This window comes from Melanerpes formicivorus, unplaced genomic scaffold (assembly GCF_026170545.1).
Source record: "Melanerpes formicivorus ecotype bairdi unplaced genomic scaffold, bMelFor1.0.p_v2 SCAF_17, whole genome shotgun sequence".
Lineage (NCBI taxonomy): Eukaryota > Metazoa > Chordata > Aves > Piciformes > Picidae > Melanerpes > Melanerpes formicivorus.
This window is the reverse complement of record NW_027142369.1, coordinates 7,755,078-7,779,613: the sequence shown is the minus strand read 5'-3', so window position 1 is coordinate 7,779,613 and position 24,536 is coordinate 7,755,078. Positions and strand designations below refer to the sequence as shown.

Below are 24,536 nucleotides of genomic sequence, written 5' to 3'. Positions count from 1 at the left end.
TCATTAACCTCAAAAATATTTGATCAGATATTTTGCAGATAATTATTTTAATCAAACTAATCTAAAGATTCCTGAGATCCATTTGTTTATTAAGAGGCTCTATTAAATTAGAAGTTTGGGTTGTTTTTTATTTTCCAGATCTACACGCTATATTAACTTACTTTTTCAAAGCAAGACTAAGGAGAGCACAAATCTCTTTCTGAAGGGTTTAGAGTTCAGGTGGCTGGAATAAATTTGAAAATGGGACTTCTGATTCCTGAGGCATTTCTGAAACAATTGCTTTGGATCATCCAGCCCACTTTTTTTCAAATGAAAATAAAAAAAAAAAAGAGAGAGAGAAAGTCAAGAGGTTCATCTAATGTTATTAGACTAATCCTTAGTCTAAGCAGCAGAATCCCTTCTGTGAGGGATTTTCTTCTGGAAGTGATGACATACGAAACAGAAGCACTAGAGGAGATGATAAGAAGAAGCTTAAAGAAAACAAAGTGCTGCCAGCTTCTTATTAAACTCCAGCAGCATTTCTGATCCCATTTTCATAAAGTCAGCAAGTTTTTCTTGAGCTGGGTATTGCTGAACTGAGTCTTTGTCACAGGTTGCTTTGTTGCTAAACAGTTAGCTTCTGCTTTTATTGTCATTGCCCCTTCTGGTTTTTTGTTGGTTTTTTTTTCAGAAGAGAAAGAATAATAAGGCTTTATTTGCCTGACACAAAATAGATTGATTGAATGAATAATGTGTTAGAGGAATGTAATCATATAATCATCTTAAGCTAAATCAAATCTTTGACTTCTCCTGTTGCAGCATCTCTTTAGAAGAGACCAATATTTAAAGGGTGCAGTACAGTGCACTTTGAGCAGAAATCAAGACTTTTCCTCATTCTGATGAGATTGCTCTGGTACTCAAGTATGGAATTAGCATCTCCAGTATTTTTCTTAGCAAAACACTGGCCAATTTAAGGTAGTTTTGTACATGCCCTGAATAGTTTTGACCCCAGTTCAGCCTTCCTGAAAACCCTCAGTTTCTCTTCTCTCTCTGGCACAGCATTAATTGTTTGGTACTGTTGCCTGCCCAGTAAGGTCATCACAGTATTTCAGGCTGGTGTACTTGGTGTACAGGCAGACATTTACAAGTGCTGCTTTTCCTTAGAAGAAGCCTAAAGGGATATTCCAGAAGAAGACTTAAGTCTTCAGTTAATTTTCAAAGATTCTGGAACAACATAATGGCAGGCAGCAAACATTTGTCAATTAGGCCTACAGCAAGAGCGCGCACACACAAAAAAACATCCTGTGAGATTTTAGTAGCTACTGAGCACAAACAAAAAGAAACAGCTTGGGGTAGGAAGGGTCAAAAAAACCTGAAATAACTCATAAGCATGAAGGAAATGGCTCCCATGCACCAAGTGATTTGCAGTTTCTCTTCAGCCAGTGTCGCAGTAAGTCACACCTTGTTCACTTTACTGTGATTTTTCTGACTTTAGAGCATTCAGTCTGTATTCAAACAGTCTCACTGCTATGAGAATCCAAGTGCTATTAGCAGAATTGTCTTTTTTTCATTTAGGCTAAGGCTTTTATCAGGATGTGAGTCTGTGTTGCCTTAAGATGGCTGAGCATGACTCAAGAGAAACAAAATAATGTGGATTTCTCTTGGGTGCATTGCTGTTCAGAAGAGAGGAAGAGCAAACCAACTGCAGAACTTGTGGCTATGAGTTTTATTTTAAGTTCAGATTTAACTCCTGAAGTCTAGGATTGAAAGTAAGATTAGGCAAAACGGTTTTTTTATGTTTTGGATATCTTTTCAAAACCATGATGAAAGAAACCAACTACCCTGAGAGAATGTCTGATGGTGGGAGCTAATATCTCAAGAAAGTACATAAGGTTGGGGGCTGCATCACTGTACTTGCAATATCCAGTGAGTCTGCATGCAATGGGATTAGATTAGGTCTGGTTTGTCAGCTCATTCATACATTTGAGTCACACAAAATCAGCAGTGGTGGCAGAATTTAATCTGGTGGACCTCTGCTTTCTGCAACGTGAGGTCTTCGGTGACTGCTTGCCTCTCCTGTTTGAGCTGTGAATATTTTGCAGCAGCAGCACATCAACCTGGAGAAGGGGAACACCTATCTGTGGCCAGTACTATTCCATTGTCTTCTGGTTTTATTCCATTTCTAGCTTGCATGGCCAAATGTTGGGTAGAATAGAGCCTGCTCCATGTATATTAATGTGCTTTTTTTCCTGACCATTCATTCTTCGCTGAGGACATGCCCCTAGCTACTGGTCCCCTTAGGAACAGTACAGGCTAATGATTGCTATGTGAGTGACTTCTTGTTGATTAACAAAAAACAGTTGCAGGAAATTGCACTGGCTGCAGTGAATTTTTAGCAGGTGCCAGTGACAGGGCAATGTAGATGGATATTTCTGCAGGGCACCTAGCATGCCCAAGGACATAATCAAGCAAATGCTCAGTAATAACTATGGTAAAGGTTACTTTCAAAGGTTGGCTCCCAGCTACCTGAAAATATTCCACGAGCATTCTTAGCATAAGTAGGAAGTCAAAGGCTCATTATTTACAGGTCTAGGTAGCACTGTTTAATTTATTTTTTCAAGTGCAGAGAGTAATTACAATTCCTGGCTAAACAAATTATTCTGGTGTTATTGTTTGTACAAACAAAATAATTAGGTTTCATTACATCAGTGGTCAGCTAATTGCTTCCTTTGAGATTCTGCTAAGGGTAATCTCCTATTACACACAGACAGAAGTAACGTGTAATTTAATCTTATTTGGAGACACCATTGATCTGGAGTCAATCAAACTAATGCAGTCACTCAGGAAACTCTGCAAAGCAAGAGCTGCCACAGCTCACTGAGAAGGAAGCAGTGGTGTGCTCTGCTCTGCCCAAGTGCAGATATGATAAAAATTCTTCGTGGCAGAAAGTCACATTGCAGAAATGCACAGCATCGTGTGTACATGCCTGTATTAGTGGTGCCTCTATATTGAAAGTGCTACTTTAACAGATCAGGCTATAGCCCTTGTCCTGTGGCACGCTCCTCCTAAAAATGTCATGCACACAGAAGCTGACCTTTATAAATCCATATGTGCCACAGCAGTACATGGCACAGTACTTAGTTCTAAGAGACCTTTCAGAAGAAATTCTGCCATACTAACTGCTGAAACCTCAGATACAAACTGATGGCTTTCCCTTGTATTCTTTTTCTCTTAAATGAAGCCTTCATCAAAGATTCTAGCCTCTAGAATCCAGCCATGTTGAGGTACTCCAGAATCTCCCCTAAGGGAGAAAACAAAGCTTTTAATTTGCCTGTAATCCTTTTTATTTATTTACATACATCCATTTATGCTCTTCAGAACTGAGAAGAAAGTTAAGGTTGCAAAGTCAAGCGATCTGAAGTCAGAAAATGTCAGAGCTAAAATTTCTTGTGTGACTTCAGTTAACCTTCCTTCAGCACATTCATGCTGGTAGCTCTGTGAGATGGAGAATGGTTAGCACAGGACTCAAAGGGAGTCCCAACCATTCTTACTCATTCCTCCCTGACAGTTGCTTTACCTGGTCAGTGTTTGCATTTAAGAAAGTATAGTTCTGAACCAAGTGGCTCACTGTCCTTTTACAAAGACCACATAACCTCTGGTCAACCTCTTAGTTTCTGTAGTACTGCATGGGAATGAGCGATAGCTTTGGCCAAGAGCATTTTGGCTGCTTAGTTCCATGCCAACGGTAGTATTCAACTCCCCTAAATTACTTCCCTCTTGAAAAGACTAGCTGTGATTTGCAATATGTTGCTTATCATTGAGAGGGATGCTCATGGTTGAGAACTGATGAGGAGGTCGGCTCCAAACTATCTCACATTGCAGTAAAAGTCTAATTTTCTTTGGTTTGAGATAGCAGCCTGTACTCCCCCTGAAACTGATTTCTTCTTGGCCTCTGAGTGACAGCTGAATTAGTACCTATTGGGATCTCAAGTGGCAGAAACCCAGTGCTTCTCATAGGCAAAATATCACTGATAAGGCAACTGCTTTACCAAAAGCAAGTGGTGGTGCTTGATGATGACATGCTTGTATTCAGACTGAAAGAGATGTATGGTAAAATGCTGTTGCAGCCTTCCTGCCAGCTCCATTTATTTTCAGAGGAATAATGAAATGGTGATCACCTAATGTAGATGATCCTTTCCAAGGCCTATCTGTTCTTAGTAAGATGTACTACTGTTTCTGTTGCTACAGTTTAAGCCCATTATGTTGTTATATTCCCACTGTGGAAGCAGGCCTGGATTCATCCTATCTAAGCATTTAACTCGGGGATTTACAAAATCATACATGGTGCTGAGTGCATAGATGGGGCTTGACTCTATCTCTTCAAGAAAGAACTAGGAGCCAGGTTCAAAGCTAACACAAGGAATTTGTTCTTTGTGCCAACTGGGTGACCTGTGGAACTTCTTGCTAAAGGATGTTGAGGACTTTGTATAGTCTGTATAGATTCAAGGAGAAACTGGACATGTATCTGGAAGGAAGATTCACCCACTGAGTGTTAACTAGATGGGCAAGCTACATTGGACTACTTGAGCTGCAAGCAATTGGAGGCTGAGAATTATAAGGAGAAAATATTTATTGCCTTAATTCCTACACATCTGTGCCTTTTGGTGTAGAATATAGGATACTTGAGCTGGGTGCAGCACTGGCATGAAGCAGCATGGCTGTTGGTGTCTGTGTAGTGTCTGTAAGACACTAGGTTTGGTGCATTTGTCTGTGGGGAGAGCAGAAGTTTTCAGGCAGTAGTGCATTTCCCAGGCTCTCAGTGAAGTGCTCAAAGGCTAGAGGAATGAATACAGACTAAATATTTTTTTTTCTCTGCTGGATCACTGATTGAGTGGTGCAAGTATGATTTTTGTCAGGCATGCTGGTGACATACAAGCAGCAGCAAAAATCCACTAATGAGCATGGTATAAGATGCTATATTCCTTTGCTCCCTCAAATAGCTAGATTAACTGCGTGTTTTCATATATCCTGGAATGTGGTCAATGGCAAACCAGGGAGTGCACTGATTTTTAGTAAAACACTTCAGCAATTTACACAGGAATATTATGTAGCAAGTTCTAAAGTGCTTTTCTGCTGTATCCCATCCAAGTCCTTTTTCACAGTGCGTTTGGTCAGGAGTTATTAACTGCAAACAGATTTAAGTGCTGAGGACTCCCTAGATCTAAACCAATGCTTGTCATTCAAATGCCTCAATGTGAATCAAGTACAAATGTGAATGTTCACAGCCAGTGCAGTTCATTTAGTAACAAGCATGCATTTAACATTACACAAAACACAGCCTTCTATCCCTTGACAGTCCTTGCTTGTCCTGCTGTTTTGAGGGAGAATGTTCATCCTTGATGGTGAACTTTAAAAGTATATTTTCTTTTTAAATATCGACCTATTCCTTTTCCATGTGTGTTTCAAAAATGTCTCTGACACTTTGGCTTGATACCCCGGTATTCCAGCTGTTATTCTAAGATGGTGGAAATTAAAGTTCTGTTGACTTCACTGGAGCTTTGCCAGCTTTCCTCAGAGGAAGATTTTATTTCAGAATATGTTGTGGAGCCTAAATCTGACACACACACTGCAGATACTGTGGGTGCTGGGTAGTAGTTGCACTGATGCAAGTAGCTGGAGTCATTAGGGAAGGGGAATTCCACTGTGTAGCAAGGGTTGTGTTTCCCACCTTTGATCTCATAGAGAAATTAAATGTTCAAACTGTCTTTTGCAAAGGTGGACCTGTCCTAGACTGTCCTTTTCTAACCCCAAATGATGTGCTAAAGGGCTGGGAGCATGGTCCTGACTCCAAGTAGACTCATACAGCCTTGATCACTCTGAACCTAGCACAGCAGGGGTTTGAACCTTGGCCTCCTGAATTCCCTGTTGGTTCCATAATCTCAGATCACCACAGCACTAAAGCTTCTCCTTCTCACAGCACAGACCTAAAAAAATGCCTTGACTTAGTGAAATTGAAATGCTTCTTTTTTGCACACTTGAAGAGCGAGTTAGTGCTCAAAACTTTCCCTGTTTTCCCAACTGTATCATCTCTCCTATTAAAAGTTACTGTGTCTCCTCCAAAATTTTCAATCCCTTCTAACACCTGTAGCAGAATTGCCCAAAATAATTGAAACTCAAATCTTACCACTAATTGTTCCAGCATGCACAAACCAACAGAGCTAATGTAGGTTTCATGTACGCAATACCAGAACCTGAGCATATAAGTAATGAATCCATTTGTAAAGGTATCTGCTGAGCTGCATGAATAAGTAGTTCCCAATCTTGACTTTATTTAGTTGTCTCTGTACGTAATCTTGTTGCAGACGCTGAAGTTAATGGTAAATCTCCCATGGATTTCAGTGTGTACAGGTTAGGGCCCTTATATATTAAGGGCTTATCACTGCAAATTTGCTGAAAGCACCAAACCTCGTGCGCCTCATCTGCAGTCCCGCAGAGACATCATAACACCATGCTTGTGGTAGCAGAGTCATTCCCATGGCAACAAATGGAGTCAGAAATACAAGATTCTGACCTTACCATATGATAAAACGAAGAAGCTGGGCAGCAAAGACCTAAGTTCATCAAACACAAATGCCTACAGACCCAGCAAGCAGGTGGGAGAGAAGTAGTAGATAAAATACTTCTCCTTCTCTGAAGTTCTGCCCCCAGGCAAATGTCCCTGTACTGATTTTTCTAATGTTGGAATATAGTATGCTTAGCCTGAATACGTTACCCTGGAGAAAGCTCCCAGGAGAGCTAGCATTAGGTTAATAAAGCCATTTCACATTCATTCTTTCTTTCTTGAGGATAAGCTTTGAAAGGCAATATTATTTTACAGCTCCTTCCAGTAGGTCTAAAAAAAAAAAAAAAAGTACTCAATAATATTTCAGTCTCATCCAACTTCCTAGAGTTGCATTAACAGATTTTGTTTTAGAGATCAGGGCAGTCAGTGACCCCCTCTGAATCAAATGCTGGATCAGTAAAAAAACTGAAGTTGGAAAAACATGAGTGACTAATTGTCCAAGAAGCCAAGGGCAAACCAGAGTGAGGATGAGACACCTGCTCCTGGGCTGTGGCAGCAACACAGATGAGATACATCTGGAAAAGCCAGCTATTTCCCACCAGTTTATAGGCAGAGGGAGATAAATGGAATGACAGGTCTTGCAGCCAGTGAGACAATGAAAGAATAGTTTCAGATTGAAGTAGCTTTCAAAACTAATGCTAAAGGACTGACAGCTGTAAAGCTAAAGATTTAGGTGCTGCTGGGAAGACTGCCAGTCCTTCTCAAAACCATGTCAGTGAGAGCTGGGCTTCTGATTCCCAGTTCTAGTTTGTGCCTTCCAGCCGTAATGAACTATTGAACAGTCAGTCTGAAGACCCTACCCTTTAACAACATCAGCATTAAATCTTACTACATCTTGGTAGAATAAAGAGCGTGGTTTGAATTGTCCCAGGGCAGAGGTATCTTTAATCTGATCTTCCACCAAAAGAACTGCATTTACTAATGGAATAGAATAGAATTAACCAGGTTGGAAAAGACCTTTGAGATCATCAAGTCCAACCTATCACCCAACACTATCTAATCAACTAAACCATGGCACCAAGCACCCCATCCAGTCTCTTCCTAAACACCTCCAGGGATGGTGACTCCACCACCTCCCTGGGCAGCCCATTCCAATGACCAATCACTCCTTCTGTGAAGAACTTCTTCCTAACATCCAGCCTAAACCTCCCCTGGCACAGCTTGAGACTGTGTCCTCTTGTTCTGATGCTGGTTGCCTGGAAGAAGAGACCAAACCCCACCTGGCTACAACCTTCCTTCAGGTAGTTGTAGACAGCAATGAGGTTTCCTCTGAGCCTTCTCTTCTCCAGGCTAAGCAGCCCCAGCTCCCTCAGCCTCTCCTCATAGGGCTTGTGCTCCAAACCCCTCCCCAGCTTTGTTGCCCTTCTCTGGACATGTTCCAGCAACTCACCATCTTTCCTAAACAAACTTGTCCATGGCTTCTGGAACCTGGAAAAGGCTTTTTTCCCCTATAGATGGAATACTGTAGTTGTCATGTTGCTGCATAATATGGATGCAGTTAGAATGTGAAATGGTCTATGAAAACAGAAAGAACTGTGACAGCTGAACACAGTATAAACACATTGGTTTATACTGATTACACCCAGGAGTGGCTGTTTTGTAAACCAAGGCCAGAAAGCTCTGACCAAGCGCTGTGGCTGCTGCTTTTCCCTGTAACTGGTTTAGCATTGACTATAAATACAGAAGCCCTATAGATTTTTTTTCAGCCCATAGACTGATGAATTTCAGGGGAGAAGAAGGATTTTCAGGTCTGGGCTCCAGAACTAGAGAAGGAAAAGTCCCATTAGTACAGCTGCTTACCCCTGCTACTTCAGCTCCTATTTGAGTAAAGGTCAGTAGGAGCAAGTGAGTTCTGCAATGCAGCCAGGTTGGTGAAGCTTTGATTTTGAGGGTAAGAATAAATGCACCCATGGAAGTTGCCCAAGGGCACTTAAAGTCAGAGTCTCACTTGCAACCTGATGCGAGTCATTGAAACTCACTGCCCACTAGCTACTGACAGTTCCAGTGTCCAAGGACCTGGGCACAGCAAGCAAGCTGCAACTCATTTACTGCAGGCTAGAAATGATAGAGCAAGCAGCTATTGATCTGCTGCTTCTACATCTGCCTGACACAGGAATTAAATCTCATCAGCCATTCAACATAAGGGAAGCAAACCAGCTGCAACAGAAGGAATTCACAGCACAACTGTCTTATGATCTGTAACTACAGCTATATATTTGCCCTCATAATTAAATCTGTAAACATTTACATAGAGATGCCAGAGACTGGGAAATTCAGAAAGCAGTAGAACAGATCGTTAAGAAACAGCAAATGATGTAATTACCTTTCTCTACCATCATTCTGCTCCTTATCTTTGCTGCTTGAGTTTCCCACAGACTATTCATGGGAGTGCTGTAGTGAGACACTGTCAGTTAACTCAAGTATCCATCAGAGGCCAGAATCCCTAATTTTGCTGAAGCACTGATATCACCTCAGGCTTTAACACAATAAATTAACCTCCTCCTATGGAACACAAGAATCATACTGTAGTGCATGTTCTACACTGGTGTTTGTAATGTAGGTTGGTACCTAATGTTGTAGCCACATTGTTATTTCTGTGTTCTTGGTGCAAATCTCTGTTTGATGAAATTAATGGATTTATTGAGTCCTCTTTTTCAGGGCTCCCTTACAGATAGTTGACTTGGTACTTTGGTTTTTCTATTATTTTTTTCATAGTTCAGTTTTTGGGGTTTTTTTTGTAGTTCAGATCATTGGCAGGAGATATTCAGCAACCTTGTCAGTGGAGATCTCACTTCCTAATTCATCTTTTCAGAATTCTGGAAGCCCCAGATATGTTCTCTCCTGGTCATGCTAACCCAGATTAAATTAATGAAGTTAACTGAGCTACTCTAAATTTGCACTACTTTACACACACTTTGTGTGTCCCTCTTGTTGCTTCTCAGCAATAAATGTGACTTTCATTTCTTCTTCACTGTTAGTATTTTGTTCTTTCATTCTCTTACATCACATAAAAATTTAAGATGGTCCTAATAGAACATTAGAGGTATTGAGGCAAGCTCTACCATAGAGTCTTTTTTCTGACCTCCAGCCTCGTAGACCTCAAAATCAGCATCCAAAGAACACTTTGCAGTAGAAGACTGTGAGCTGGATGAGCTTCAAACAAAGCTCCTTGCTGCTGAGAGAGAAGGCTGGCTTCTCTCTTCCAGCCATCAGCACTCTAATTTTACTGACAGAAGAGGTGCTAATGCAGACCTTCTATGTAGTTTGCTAACCGTAGAGACCAGTTCACAGAATGAGAGAATGAATGTCAGAGGTTGGGAGGGACCTCTGGAGATCACCTAGTCCAAGCCGTCTGCCAGAGCAAGTTCATCTGGGGTAGGTTGCACAGAAAGGCATCCACGTGGGCTCTGAATGACTCCAGAGATGACGACTACACCACCTCTCTGAGGAGCCTGTTCCAGTGCTCCACTTCTTTACCCTCAATGTAAAGAAGTTCCTTCTCATGTTTTGATTGAACTTCCTATGTTTTTCCACATCACCTCACGTCCTGTTGCTGGACACCACTGCAAAAAAGACTGGCTCCATCCTCCTGACACCCACCCTATAAGTATTTGCAAGCACTGATAAGATCCCCCCTCATCCTTCTCTCCAGGCTAAAAAGCCCTAAGTCCATCAGCCTTTCTTTGTAAGATGTTCATCTTAGTAGCCCTTTGTTTGTCAAGCAATTCCCTGTCCTTCCACCTGAGAGCCCAGAACAGGACACTACTCCAGATGAGCCCTCACCAGGGCAGAATAGAGGGGGAGGAGAACTTCCCTTGACCTGCTTACCACACTCTTCTTGATTCGTTTCAGGATACCATTGGCTTTCCTGGTCACAAGAGCCTATTGCTGAGTCATGGTGATCCTGTTGTCCCCCAGGACTCCCAGGTCTTTTCCTTAGGTTACTCTGTACCTTAACTCTCCAGCCTGTCCAGGTTGTGCTGGATGTCAGCACAGCCTTCTGGTGTGTCAGCCATGCCGCTCAGTTTTGTGTCATCAGCAAGCTTGCTGAAAGTGCACTCTATCCCTTAATCCAGGTTATTGATAAATACATTGAACAGGACTGGCCCCAGTATTGACCCCTGGGGGACACCACTTGTTACAGACATCCAACTAGACTTTTTGCCACGGACCACAACCCTCTGAGCTCTGTCTTAAAGCCAGTTTTCAATCCACCTCACTGTCTATTCAGTGGATAGCTTGTTTATGTGGATGCAGTTGGCAACTTTGACATGAGTATTTGTACCCACCACTTTGTAACTTGAAAATGGACTTGGAGGCAGTTGTTTTCTTCTGCTAGAAAGTCAGCATTGATTTTTCTAGTAGAAGACAACAGTTTGCAGTAGTGAATTCTTGAAAAGTGAAATATTCTCCTAGAAGACATTAAAGCACCACCTTCAGTCAGCTGCAGCATACAAAACACCCAGGCTGGATCCCAGGGCAAAGATAACATGGGTTGTTCTCCTGCTCTGCCTGGCAGCTTGGTATGTTTGAAATACACCTCCCCAGGTCTGGTTTTTATGAGCTGCATTTTGGTTTTGTGTTTTTCAGAAGCGCCCTGGAAGTGTGTGCTCATTCCTGCGTCGAGTATGCTGGGTAGCACTACCATTGCAACTACTGCTTTTGCTCTTGCTGTTTCTGGCTTTCATCCTACCCCTGGCAGAGGACACCCACAGCTGCACACTGGCCAACAACTTTGCTCGGTCCTTCAACCTGATGCTGAGATACGAGCGCCCACCTCCAACCTAACTTCCTCATGTGGCATGAAGTTACAGAAATGCTTTGTTTTTTACAACTACAAGTATTGTAGGCTTTAGGACTTCTAACAAGGCCATCAACTGGGTAGGTCACATAAATGCAACATAAGGTTAGTCCACTTGAACCAGATATTTGAGCAAAATAAATATTTTAACAATATTTTGTTATTTATAATGTGTATATAGAGATTGTGTATGTATGTGTATATATATAAAAATGCATATCTGTGGTCAAACTAGCATCCACCATCCACTCATCCACTGTTTAAGGATAATCCTCCAATGTTTCTCTCTCTCTACCAGCTCTCAGCAAGGCACCAAATAATGATGTTGTTGCGGTGTTATTTGCATGATTTAAAAAATCAGATTCTTGTTGTTTACAACCACAGTTAGGGCAAGTATGAAAAGACACAAACATGCAGCAGAGTGCAACCTGGAAAGCAGGTAAAGTAAAATCATTTTTGATGATTCCAGTGGTTGACATTCAGTCCAAGGAAAAATGAGACTATTCTGTTTGAAATCTTGAGCTGTTCTTTTTGTTATCTGGATGCAAAGCTTGCAGAAGGTAATGGAAATGTTTCCACTAACTTCAGAAGGAGTGGGGGTGGGCATCCTCTTGTTCTTATTTTTCACTGGGTCTGTTTCCCAGTTGCTGTGTTCTCCAGCCCATTTGAATCAGGACAGGTAGAATACAGTAGGAAAAAAGCTGGGAAGAGAGATTGTTTGGTTTTTTTTAACATCTCTGTAGCAGGAGAGCTTGTAAAATCAAGTCACAATTTTGTGAACAAATTTGTGAGCACTGAACAAAGTGTCATATCCATGGTTTTGTATTTTAAAAGCAGTGGAGGTCTTTTGTTTATGGGATTTTATTTGTTGTTGTTTGTTGCTTAGCTTTTTTTTATTTATACTTCATAAAGAAGCATTTGGTAATAGCTCATAAAGGCTGAACAGTGAGATACAGCCTGGCTCAGTGTTAGTGAAGCAAAAGTGAGAAGTATTTTAATAATCCTATGATGTTTTTATATCAATGGTTTTTTAAACAGATATAAACTGATTATATTAAAGACAGTCAGGTCTAGATTTCTGTGTAGTTTAAACTCTAAGAGGATGGCAAATGCTCATTTATTTAACTAACCTCATGCCTAATCCATGAAGTTTTCAAATGTATGTGCTAATATTGCCTTTTAATATAAAACAACTTTCACTTCACTGTGGTGAAACCATTCTTAGTGGTGTTTTATCTAATTGACTCATGAGAGAAAAGATAATTTCTAAAATGTTCCATTTCTGGGAGCTATCTTTTACTGTCTCATCTTTTTGGCCTCAGTAGTTATCAGGCAACAAGAACTTAACCAAATAAATAATTATTTTTTTCCATCTTGGCTATGTTGTGGGAGGAACTTGTCTTCTGGGTACCAGCATGGTGTACTCAGTGTTGCTTTCCACATAAGTTCTAAAATAATATTTAATCTGTTTGGCTGGTAAATAATTTGGTAGCTGAGGGACTGAAAGAAGTCAAACATTAACAAAACAGTGCAAGTGTTGCTAAAAAAGGCAAATTCAGGTAGAACAGGGAGGTATGGCTGCAAGGAGCCCATTATAGGCACAAAATGAGACAGGTAGAGCTGAAAGAGGACTAGCTAAAGATGGAGAAGTGAGGTGTCCGTTTATACAACCTTATGAAAGGAGTTACAGTGAACAAAGAGGACAAGAGTACAGGCTCTGTGGAGGAATCAAAGAAACATAGAATGGTTTGGATTGGAAGAGCCCTTAAATATCATCTAGTTCCAACCCTCCTGCCATGGGCTGGAACACCTTCCACTAGACCAGGTTCTCAAAGCCTCATCCAGCCTGGCCTTGAACACCTCCAGGGAGGGGGCATCCACAACTTCCCTGGGCAACCAGTTCCAGTGTCTCACCACCCTTACTGTACAGAATTTTTCTAGTATCCAATCTAAATCTTCCCTCCTTAAGCTTAAAGCCATTCCCTCTTATCCTATCACAACAAACACTGGTCAAAAGTCTCATTTCTGCTTTCTTTTAGGCCTCCTTCAGGTACTGGAAGGCCACTATAAGGTCTCCCTGGAGCCTTCTTTTCTCCAGTCTGAACAGCCCCAACTCTCATAGCCTGTCCCCATAAGGGAGGTGCTCCAGCCCTCTGACCATTTTTGTGGCTCTCCTCTGGACCTGCTTGAGCAGTTTGATTTCCATCTTATGCTGGGATGTCATATTTTCAGCAATGCAGTACTCCCCATAGGGTCTTATGGGAGCAGAATAGAGGGGGAGAATCACTTATCTTGTTCTGTTGGTCATACTTCTTTTGATACAGCCCAAGGACACAGTTGTCCTTCTGGGCTGCAAGCTCACATTGCCAACTCATGTTGAGTTTTTCATCAACTGACACCCCCAAGTCCTTCTCCTCAAGACTGCTCTTGACCCACTCCTCACCCCACCTGTATTTGTGCTTGAGATTGTCCTGACCCAGGTGTAGGATCTTGCATTTGTCCTTGTTGAACTTTATGAGGTTGTCCTGGGCCCACGTCTCAAGCCTGTCCAAGCCCCTCTGGATGGTATTCCTTTCCTCCAGCGTGTCAACCAGACCACACAACTTAGTGTTATCCACAAACTTGCTGAGGGTGCACTCCATCCCACTGTCTGTAACACTGACAAAGATGTTAAACAGCACCGGTCCCACTACTGACCCCTGAGGGACACCACTTGTCACTGGTCTCCATTTGGACATTGAGCCATTGAATACAACTCTGAGTGCAGCCATCCAGCCAATTCCTTATCCAGCGAGTGGTCTATCTTTCAAGTCCATACTTTTCCAACTTGGTGACCAAGATACCATGCAGGACAGTGTCAATCGCTTTACACAAGTCCAGGTAGATGACATCAGTTGCTCTTCCCTTATCCACTGGTGCTGTTATTCCATCATAGAAAGCCACCAAGTTCATGAGGCATGATTTGCCCATGGTGAAGCCATGTTGGTTAACACCAATCACCTCTTCTTCATTTTCCATATGCCTTAGCAGATCTTTCAGGAGGACCTGCTCCATGATCTCATGATCTTTCCAGGCACGGAGGTGAGGCTGACTGGCAGCACAGAGATCACATGCAGGAGATGTGCCCAGGTAGAGGAGCTCATCTGCTTGGTAACAGAACTCCAAGAACAGGTGAGCAGGCTGAGAAGTATCAGTGTGAGAGAGAGGCCAGTAGAATCACACTCTGCTTTATCCAAAGCAGATTCAACCATCAGTTAGAGCTCACAATGAGGGGGAATAGAAACAGGTCCCTGCACAGCAAAGCAGGCAACTCCCACTGCAGCCTCCCACAAATTCCCACTTGTCCGTACATAACAGGCATGGGGCTCTGGACTCTCAGGAGCAGTCAAACAATGACAGGAATGACAAAGATGGACATGCTTCCAGGGACCTAAAAAAGGTAAGGCAGCCACTAAAAAACAGCTATGAGACTCTGGTTGGAAAAGACAAGCCAAATGAATATGTGGATGATGGGGAACCCACACCAGAGGCATGTCCACGTTCAAAAGGCCTGCTGCTCCTATAATAATGTCATCCACAAGGGGTAAAAAGAAGGATCATAGTCATAGGTGACTCCCTTCTGAGGGCAACAGTGTCCAGTGTTGGGTAGACCATTCTCAGAGAGAGGTATGCTATCTTCCTGGAACTTGAATTTGGGATCTTACTAGGAAACTTTCTAGCCTAGTGCATTCCTTGGGCTATTACCTATTGTTGATCTTCTGCACAAGTGGAGAGAAGGTAAGACCAAGAGCAATCAAAAGAGGTCATTGACATAAAAATGTGAGACCCTTTGTCTGGTCTTCACCTAGGAGATTGTAGGTCTGATTGACGGGGCTTTAAACTAGGTGTGAAGGAGGAGGGGCATACTAGTATCAGGCTTTTATGTGACAAGCTGTAGGAGAACACACTAGGGCTGGCGGGATGGGGAACTAGTAAGGGCCTTCAGCCTGTGGTCCTGAAGCATGCTGGGGATACAACAGTGAAGCCAAAGTACAGAAATGAGTCAGGGACTCCTGAGGTAGTAGCAGCCAACAAGGAAGCATCAGCCTCTAGGGTGACAAAACGCTGGAACGTGCTGCCCTGAGAGGTTGTGGAGTCTTCTGTGGAGATAATTAAAACCTGCCTGTACACATTTCTGTGTGACCTGCACTAGGTGATCCTGCTCTGGCAGGGCCGTTGGACTAGATGATTTTTGAGGTCCCTTTCAACCCCTAACATTCTGTGATTCTGTGAAAAATGCCAAAACTCTGCTAGAAGTGAAGAGTGGAAATCAGAGGAAAGAGAATGGAGATGGTGAAGGCATTCAGGTAGAGTGCAAAGAAAAGTGTAAGGAGGAAACTTAAATGGTGCAGATTAAAACGTGAGTCTTGGGAGGTAGCAGAATAGCTCTAGTGAGCAGATGGGAGCTGCAAGCAGAAAGGTGAGGAGAGAGGATGCACACTGAGCAGTAAGACATTCACACTACATGAGAAGCAAAGGAAGATAAGGCTTGAGATTTCTTTCATGATGGAGTCAGATGGAGAAGAGCTATAATTCAGAGAATGCAGCTAAATAATTCTTCCTTTGCAACAGTTCTTTCTGGTAGTAGAAGACATAACCTCTTTCTGTCCTCTGATTAGCTGTTCAGGAGTCATGCACATTCCTGTAATGTTCTGCTAAAAACTGCTGCCAGCCCTGAGGGAAGAAACCCTTGTGGCTGTGCAGTGAGGAGCTAATCATCACACATCTCCATTTTAAATTAACTACTGCAGTAGAAGTATGGGAGAAGAGAGACAGTTAGAAAACCCCTCTGTGGTTGTGTATGGGGATGCTTGTGCTTGCACTTTTCTGTGGTGTAGCTTCATTGCACTTCTCTGAGTTTTGCTGAGCTGTTCCAGGTAATGAAAGTAAAGTGTCAGACAGAAAGTAAAAATAATGAAGAAAATATAACCAGAAGATAAAATCTGTAGGGAGATAAGTTGTTGGGGTTTTTTTCTATGAAAGCACAAAAATCTCAGATCTGATTTCTTTCTGCCCACTCTTTCTGATCTGGATGATTTTTATGGGTTCACAAATGCATTTGACACCACAGGAGTATGCAGCTGGGGAAAAAAATTTCTACACAGAAGACCATAACAGAAGAACTGCATCATCACTTTGATTTTTCAGTGTTGTGCCAGCTTTAAAATAAACACTAAATTAGAAACACACTTTTGCTGCTGGGTTTGCATTCAATTTATTCTGTAAGTCCCTTGTCACTAATCTTGGAAGTTTTTCCTTTGCATCTAAGCAAATCCATTCTCACTAATTTAAGTAATCTAAATATCTCACCTAACTGATGAATCTTTCTACTTCTTTGCAATGGAAACTATCTGAAGCACAGGATTTTGCTGTTCAACTCACTCAGAAGAATTTCTCTTTTCCATGATGCCATTGACCTTACCTCTCCAACACAGGTGTGACATTTTTCTAAGAAGGAAAGAATTCTTTTACAAATCACAGAAGTGAGCTTGAAATGTAAATCCAAAATTTACTTTCATTTTTTATTCTCATGTGGTTTTTTTTGGAGAAGCTTCTAATACTGATTCCTGGAAGTGTGTGTTTAAGTATTAATCAATTGAGTTATTGGACTAGTGACAACAAACTGCCCAGTTCAATTTCCAGGAAACTGGACAAAGCTTGGTTTCCTCAAATGCAAACTAAATCATAATGTTTCAAAATTGTCCTTAAAATATGAACACTGTTCTTTGTGCCTGAATCTTTTCTCACACATGATTTGGGGGTTACACCCTCACTTTTGTGCCTATGAAATTCCCAGCTCGTGATGTCTGACATCTATATGTATCTGAGATGCATTACAGATGGCTTCAGACATCCCTTGCCAAAAACCCAGGATGTACAAAACAGATAAGCATCCACAACTGAGGGCTTGCCTTCCTTTAATCCAGATCCAACCCCTGTCAAATGGTGCTAAAATCCTCTAAAATAGATTGAATGTGTTTGAGCTTGTAAATTGTTTGTGCATCTGGTTCAGGCCACATACCCTGTACTGCATGGTGATACCCAGCCTGTTCACAGTGCAGAGCTCTTGTGCATCTCCCCGAGCTCTTTTGTCTGCACTATTGGACCCAGTATTTGATTGATCATGTTAATGACTCATCAGTGTTGAAGGCAAAATCCTCCACTCCAGTGCCCATGCATTAAAATAAGAATTCTGCACAGCCCCAAAGGCACCCTTCAAACCCAGCCTTTGGGGTGAAAGCAAGCCAAATTTATACATTGTAATTACTTTTGTAGCCAGATGCTTTCAACAGGATTTTACTTGACTGCAGTACAGTGAGGTGGAAAATTGCTGTCGTGCCACATGTCTATTAATATTCCTTTTTCTGATACCAGATAGTTATTTAGATTGTATTAAATATTATTTATATATGCCCTCTGCAGAAAGCTGTATGAAAAACATGTTCAGTTCTGGATAGACACATTGAACGCATTCTATTTCCCTGTTAGCACAAAATCCCCAGAGCATTCATGATTCCTACCAAGTACTAGCTTGTCTGCCCTGACCAAGATACTTACTAAACTCAAACATTTAGAGCTCAAGAGAAAGCTGCTAGCCCAACTAGTAAGAACACCTGATGATCACTAGATTTTTTATTATGGCTTTCTACTTCTCCTTAATCTGTTTTTGTTGAGGTAGTGGAAGACCTCAGAAGAAATGTCTCCAGAAAATGGCCATCACTAGCTAGGCAGATGGTAATCCCTCAGAAATAGTATGTTCTTTTCAGTTGCTCTAGGTCCATAGAATTTTTCTCCATCTGATCTCTTTTTCAGTATTAAATAGGAAATGTTTTACTTTGATGTGTGTGCATACACATCTCATTAGCACTAATGAGATTTGAAGAGTTTGTGTACAGCAACTGTGTCGACAACAGCATACAGTGTCCTCTTTTCTCAAGAAAAAAATACAGCTGCTGTATGCTAGATTCCCAAAGCAAACAAAACCTTTTGGAACAACTGAAGATTACAGACTGAAATTAAACCAGAGGAATAGTCTTGTGTTTCAAGAAATGCTGATTGAAATAGTCAAATAAACATATCTTTGCCAGACACCATAGGAGTCTTTCAGGTCATAGGTTACACAGCTGGCTTAAGAACTGCTTCTGGAGACTTTTCTATCGCTGGTCAGTTGTTAGTCTGCCACTGCAGACACGTTTGCCCAATGAACTACAGCAGCTTCTTCCAGAATCGCTGGGGGCTGTCACTGACATTCTCAGTAGTTCTCAGGTCATTGACCTGCTCTGAGCCATTACAAGTTTATTGCCTTAATCTGTCTGTCAGTGGTTGGCAAGTCTCAGAAAGCAGTTTATTAAAATAGTAAAGATAGCATTGTTTGTACAGGCATCACAATTAATTTGAAACCAGTCTTAATTTTGCTATATTTAAACACAATTATCTGTTGTTTATACTATGTTACAAAAAGGCTAGTCAGAGGTGTTGGGTACCTGTGTGGAGTGGTTTATGCACAAGGTGTTTTGACTTGCACGTGTACATTTAAGAATTGTGGGTTCTTTTCGCACTTGCTCAAGGGCAAAACACAGATTCTTGAATGTAGCATGACAATCTATCTTACAGCTGATTTTTTTTTTATTACTTCTTCTCTATCCAGTTTAAAATATGGAGTTGTGTCTACCAGAGAGATAGCAGTAGATCTGTAAAGAAAATTAATATCTGTCAGGAATATACCAATTCAAGCAGTAGCCTAAATGGCATCTTTGTTACCTAGCCTGCTTCAGTGGTTGCAAGATTTAGTTCATTGCATCTGTGAGCTAACCATTACTTTCCTCCCTAGTGAACTGTGGGTAAGATGAAACTGGACAAGTTTCTGGACTGTCTAACATTCCAGTGGAGGCAGCAGGAGACATTAGGTCTCGAAAGGCAGCATAATATATTGATGCAAGAGATGAACATGTAGGTTTGGCATAATGAGAGGAACCCAGGAGTAATGGCACAGAGACGTGTGTTTGCCATCCTGCTCTGCCAAACAAAGTTTTGACAGTGGCTGTCAGCACTGTCCAATTCCACATCCCTGACAGTGGAAGGAGGCTTCCCTGAGAGTAATTCATTCTAGATGAGATTTGAGTCTTGGGAGTGTTCACTTCTTTTCATTAAATACGGAAGAAATGGCTAAATCAAACCCTTCTGTGACAGATTAATGATAGGTGGTAGGCACTGATGCTTCAGGCAAAGATGCAGGAAATGCTTCTGCAGATAAAAAGATAATCATGCAGGTCTCTGTCCAGGCCTTAGGAATTACCAATTCATTACATAACAGAAGTAGGAGGCTTTCTGTTCCTTTGCAAGTAAATGGTAGCTGTTGCTTTTAAACGTCTGGATTTTGGGGACAAGCCTGTTCAGTGCCTTACTGAATGCTATTGGCTTTCTGGCTTCACAGCTATTCACAGCAGTAACTTCCACATCTTTCCTACAAGCTGTGCAAAAAAGGTGTTCCTGGAACCATTTTTTAATCAGAAACCTTTTGTTTGAGGGCTAAGGGTTGTTTGATTTTCTTTCTTTAGACCCCAGTTATTGAATCCAAGGAAGCAGAAAGTCCAGCACTATCCTATCCAGCACCATGCTTTTTCTTTGCTTCTTTTGGCTTTGTCTCCTTCCTAAAGTAAATCATCCCAGTCTTTTCTGCTTCTTTTCATGTTACAGTTCCTCCATGCCCTTGATAATTCCTGTCACCTTTCTCATAACTGTTTCCAATGCCAGTTCTTCCTCCATATGTAGAGAAAAAAAAATGGTCCTGGTTCAATCAATTTAAATTCAATACATTTTTCCCCAGTTGCAGATTCTCCTGCAAATGCTCTGCCTGTTTGTGCTGCCCTCCCTGTCAAACAGCCTTCATCACTATCTGAGGGGACTCTGGTCTTTGCCAGACATCTCTTACAAACCTCTTGGTCATGTCCTGCCATCATCTGCCTTGTGTTTGCTGAGGAACTGCTTTTAATATTCACATCTACAGATGGGATTGCAAAGGTGTCATTTAATAAACAATAATTAATAATGAAGGCCTTGCCATTTACATTGTCCATAGCCTGACCAGACCCTTTTCTCTTCATCTCTGTAAGCAGGTTTGGATGTGCAATCCAGTTGCATGCAGAATGTTGTCCTTCAGTCAGTGAGGAGGGCTCATTTTCTGGTTTCAGCTCTCTTACCCTCACATTGTCACTGCCTGTGTAAGTGCTCCATTGTACTGCTGGGCCCGGGGCTGGATGCTCTAGGTTGTGTGCCCTTGAGCTGTTTATGTACTCTTATAAGCCAGGACCCATTCTTCTTGAGCTGGAGGAAAATTTTAAAAAAAGGAAAAGGTTGCTTTTAAGAAAGTGATTTCACAACTCATTTGTCATGCCCTATAGTAAGCCATTTATTATAGATCCTTTTTCCATCATCCAAAGCTGTATTTTAAAAGGGGGAGGTGAATTCTACAAGGCTGCAGTGCCACCCGCCCTCATCAGCACTCAGCTAGGAGGCCTCCAGCTAAAATTCAGGGGTAGGAGCTGTTATTTTTCCTGACTCTTGCCTTCAAAATCAAATTCTTTCTTTTGTCAAGTCCAATAAGCATTGAACACCACAGACTTGGTTTCACTGCAGATATGAATGAATGCCTCTGTATGGTGCTTTCTATTGCCATGAAATATATCCAAATGTACATATTTCTGTATGTGTGTGTCTATGTAATGGGGAGTGTAATTATTGCTCTACTTAAAGAAAGGTGACATTCCACTTCAATGTAACTTTCAAGTGCAGCTTTTAAGAGAAACTGTGTCTTATAGGGAAGCTGGAAGAGTTCAGAGGTATGTGTTTTAGTAGTTTTTATATGCTTGAAGTTAGATCTTCAGTCTCTAAGCCAAAAGCACCCAAGATGATTTTCCTGTTACCTTCCCAGGTCAGACCCTGTAAGAGTTTTAGCTGGGAATTATGGCTTGAGCACTGGCTGTTCCTGAAAATATCAGGGTGCTGCATGTACCAACTATGCCAGCCTCCATTTTGTGCATGTGCTTGACTGGAAGACAAGAGAGATGCTCTTGTCTTATTCCAAGACTGATGGTCATTTTTGTCCCAGCAGATGTATTCCTTTTGATCAGTGTCATATTTTCATTTTTTTTTTCCTTTTAATTTGTGCTAACTGAGTCTTTCAGGTGATTTCAGGAGGGCACACTCCAGCTGCCCTGCCTCAGAGCTTCCCTTCCAGCAACATACCCTTTTCTCATTTGTTTACTTGGGTACACTGGACCACTGTGAAGCGATTACACAAGCAATAATGTGGGTGTTGCATTTTTCTGCCTCTGCCATTTTGGAAGATGTAGCACTCCACTGAGACTGGAAACTGGTAGTAGACCCAGAAGCTGCACTGTTATTCACTAGCAATATAACCAGTGTATAGTGCAGAAGGGCCTGTCCTCACTCCTCAAAGCAACTGGCTGTCTTGGGCACAATTTAATTCACAAGGCTGGATTATAAACAGTCTTGGATCCCTTTACCAACACTCCATCAATCTTGTTTCCATTAGGGCTTGTGCTTTTGTTTAGTTTCAAGTTAGAAAAAAGTTTAAAGAAATGTGCTAAGACTCCCATATAGGGTGAGTAAACTTCCCATGTATTGCACCCAAAAAAAGGAGTTTACTCTCACATAGAACAGAATTAATAAGTACTTCTTAACTGATGTATTAAATAGTTATTAAAAGCAGCCTGGAATGAAGTTTCTGCAATCAAACCATTCTCTGCTTTTAATTTAAAAATCAGCAAAGACTGAGGTATGTTTTGCCACCTCCACCTCCTTTTACAAGTGACCTGGAACTAAAACGTGAGTCCTCCCAAACGGGAAGTTTATTGATGCGGATCTAAATTTCACTGGTGTGTCCCACATTAGATCACCCACTTCTGGGCAGAGAGGTAACCTAAGTCTGTTAACAAGAGAAACTCATGTTGTGAATGGTTTTAAATTCTTCAGAGCTCCTATCCACTTCCAAATGTTGGTAATGGCAGTGGGGGGTTGGTGAGGGGATCAGAAACCTTCCTGTGAACCCTGTTCGTTTCGCATGTTGAAATCCTGGCTTGGACTCGGGTCTCCACCTCAGCTTCTTGTATATGTTCATATTCAAGTGGAACAAAAACTTTAGAGGCAATTACAGCATGAACATCTCTTCTTGTTTATGTATAGTAGCTGATAGTAGAGTCTGTAATAATAATCTGTGTTTATACATGTGCTGTTCAATGTAACATTGGGTACAAAATACCTTTTAACTGTCACAAGAAAATAACTGGATTGATGTCACTTCTTGCTTGTATGAATATAATGACTTGCCTTGCAGGGACCAGTTCCACTTTTGTCATGTTATTTATGATTTTTAAATTCATTGTGATAAATTAGGCTCGTTTCTAAGGTAAACAACACTGGAGCCAAGCAGCTGTCTCTGTACATGTGCATGTTATCACAGCTGATATCAAGTCCAAGTCAGACTCCTTCTCTTGCTAGGACCTTTCCTTCACCTTTCTGGCTTATTCAGGGAAATGTGGACCAGTCTATTTTCTTAGTCAAAAACACAACTTTTTGAAGAGCTGAACTTATTTTTAAACTTCTTTCTTTTTACAATTATGGATTCAGAAAGACTGTAACAATCATATTTTTCTAAACTGCCAATTGCTTGCGTTCAGAAATGTTTTGAAACGCTCTGTTGTCATTTATATCCTTGTGTTTGCTAGAGCTATACCCAAAGAGCTGTAAGCTTCTGTATACCGACTCTATGAAATGGAATGAAAATGCAGCTGCATAAAAAGGCTGACGTTATTTTTTTATTTCAATTGTTACAGCTAAGTCATCCTTAGTGTTATGTATGTATATAAAGGAATCAGGTCGTTGTTGTGAAAGGCTGGGCAGTGTCACATGACACTTCCTAAAAAGTCCTAACTGAAAGTCAGGAGGACTTACCCCAGAAATGGTGCCATTTTGGAGCCTTTTTCTATCGTTTATTCACACCTTTTAGGACCTTATTGCATGGGAAGTACTGAAAATGAGAGCCTATGATGTGTGAAACAGCAGTGACAGACTAAAGCCATTTCTAAGGAAGAATGAGTCCTTTTAGCCAGTTCAAAGGCTGCACTTGAGGACTTCAGGACAACTTTTTGTGCTTTCTGCACTCTGTGCCTGGCTATTCTGGATTTATCCAGAAAGCTGCAGTGAAACATTGCAGAAAATGTCCTGATTTTCTTCTTCAGAACACTTAGAGTAACTCACAACCTTGTCTGCTCTATGCCTGATAAGCAGAGGACCTTACTTTGTACCCTGGCTGTGGTGTAACACAGAAGGATTCTGCTCTTTGCCTGTAAAAAGCTCTGTATTACTCAGCCTTGCCAGAAGCATAGTACTTTCTCCTGTTAGAAAAGTCTGATTCTGCAAGACTCATTGGGGAGTTAAAGGGGAGCTGGGATCTTCTGTGATCAGGCCACATTATTCCAAAAGTTTATCCCTTGATGACAAAATATTGATGTGGCTTAGCTGTTTGCAAGTAGGATAAAGAAACTGGAAATTCCTCAGCCTAAGCCCTGGCTCTGTAACTCTTCTCTGCTCCACGGCTACTAATGAACGATGTCAAATTGTATTATAAAGTCAGAATATTTTATTGCATGTGTCTTTATTTTCATTACAAAAAAAAAGTTATATATATTTGATGTTGCTGTTATAATGCAGTAAATAAACACATAGTTTTTAAGGACTTCTATTCTCTATTGTGTGATTTCACACTTTAACTGTGCTTATTTCTCACCATCAGACTATTTGGGCTGACCTATAAACACCCAGAACACATGAAGCAAGGATAAAATTTGCTGCTGCCTGCCCCTCTGCTCATGTGCCACTGGAAGGAGGTTGTGCTGGATGTACCTACTTCACTCTAGCCCTGGAAAATTTAATGGAAAATGTCAGTTTTCTAGGACTGCACCACTGTTTGAATAGAATTCTACCACACCCAAAGAAAATGTGAATTCACTCAATTATAGCATGATCCAGTAGGATTTCTTACACGTTGGCCTCTGACACTCTCTGTGGGATTTC

The 24,536-nt window shown here is 41.4% G+C and overlaps 1 protein-coding gene across 5 annotated transcripts in view; it reads left to right on the top strand.

Annotated features, from left to right (window-relative positions):
- Nucleotides 1–24,198, top strand: part of SYNE3 (spectrin repeat containing nuclear envelope family member 3) — a 70,541-nt gene extending 46,343 nt beyond the window's left edge. For all 5 annotated transcript variants that reach the window (XM_068148858.1, XM_068148856.1, XM_068148857.1 and 2 more), the window contains one exon: nucleotides 11,192–24,198. In XM_068148858.1, the coding sequence (XP_068004959.1) occupies nucleotides 11,192–11,389 (198 nt within the window). In that variant the 3' untranslated portion in view covers nucleotides 11,390–24,198. The remainder of the gene's footprint in view (nucleotides 1–11,191) is intronic.
- Nucleotides 24,199–24,536: the final 338 nt, after the last annotated feature.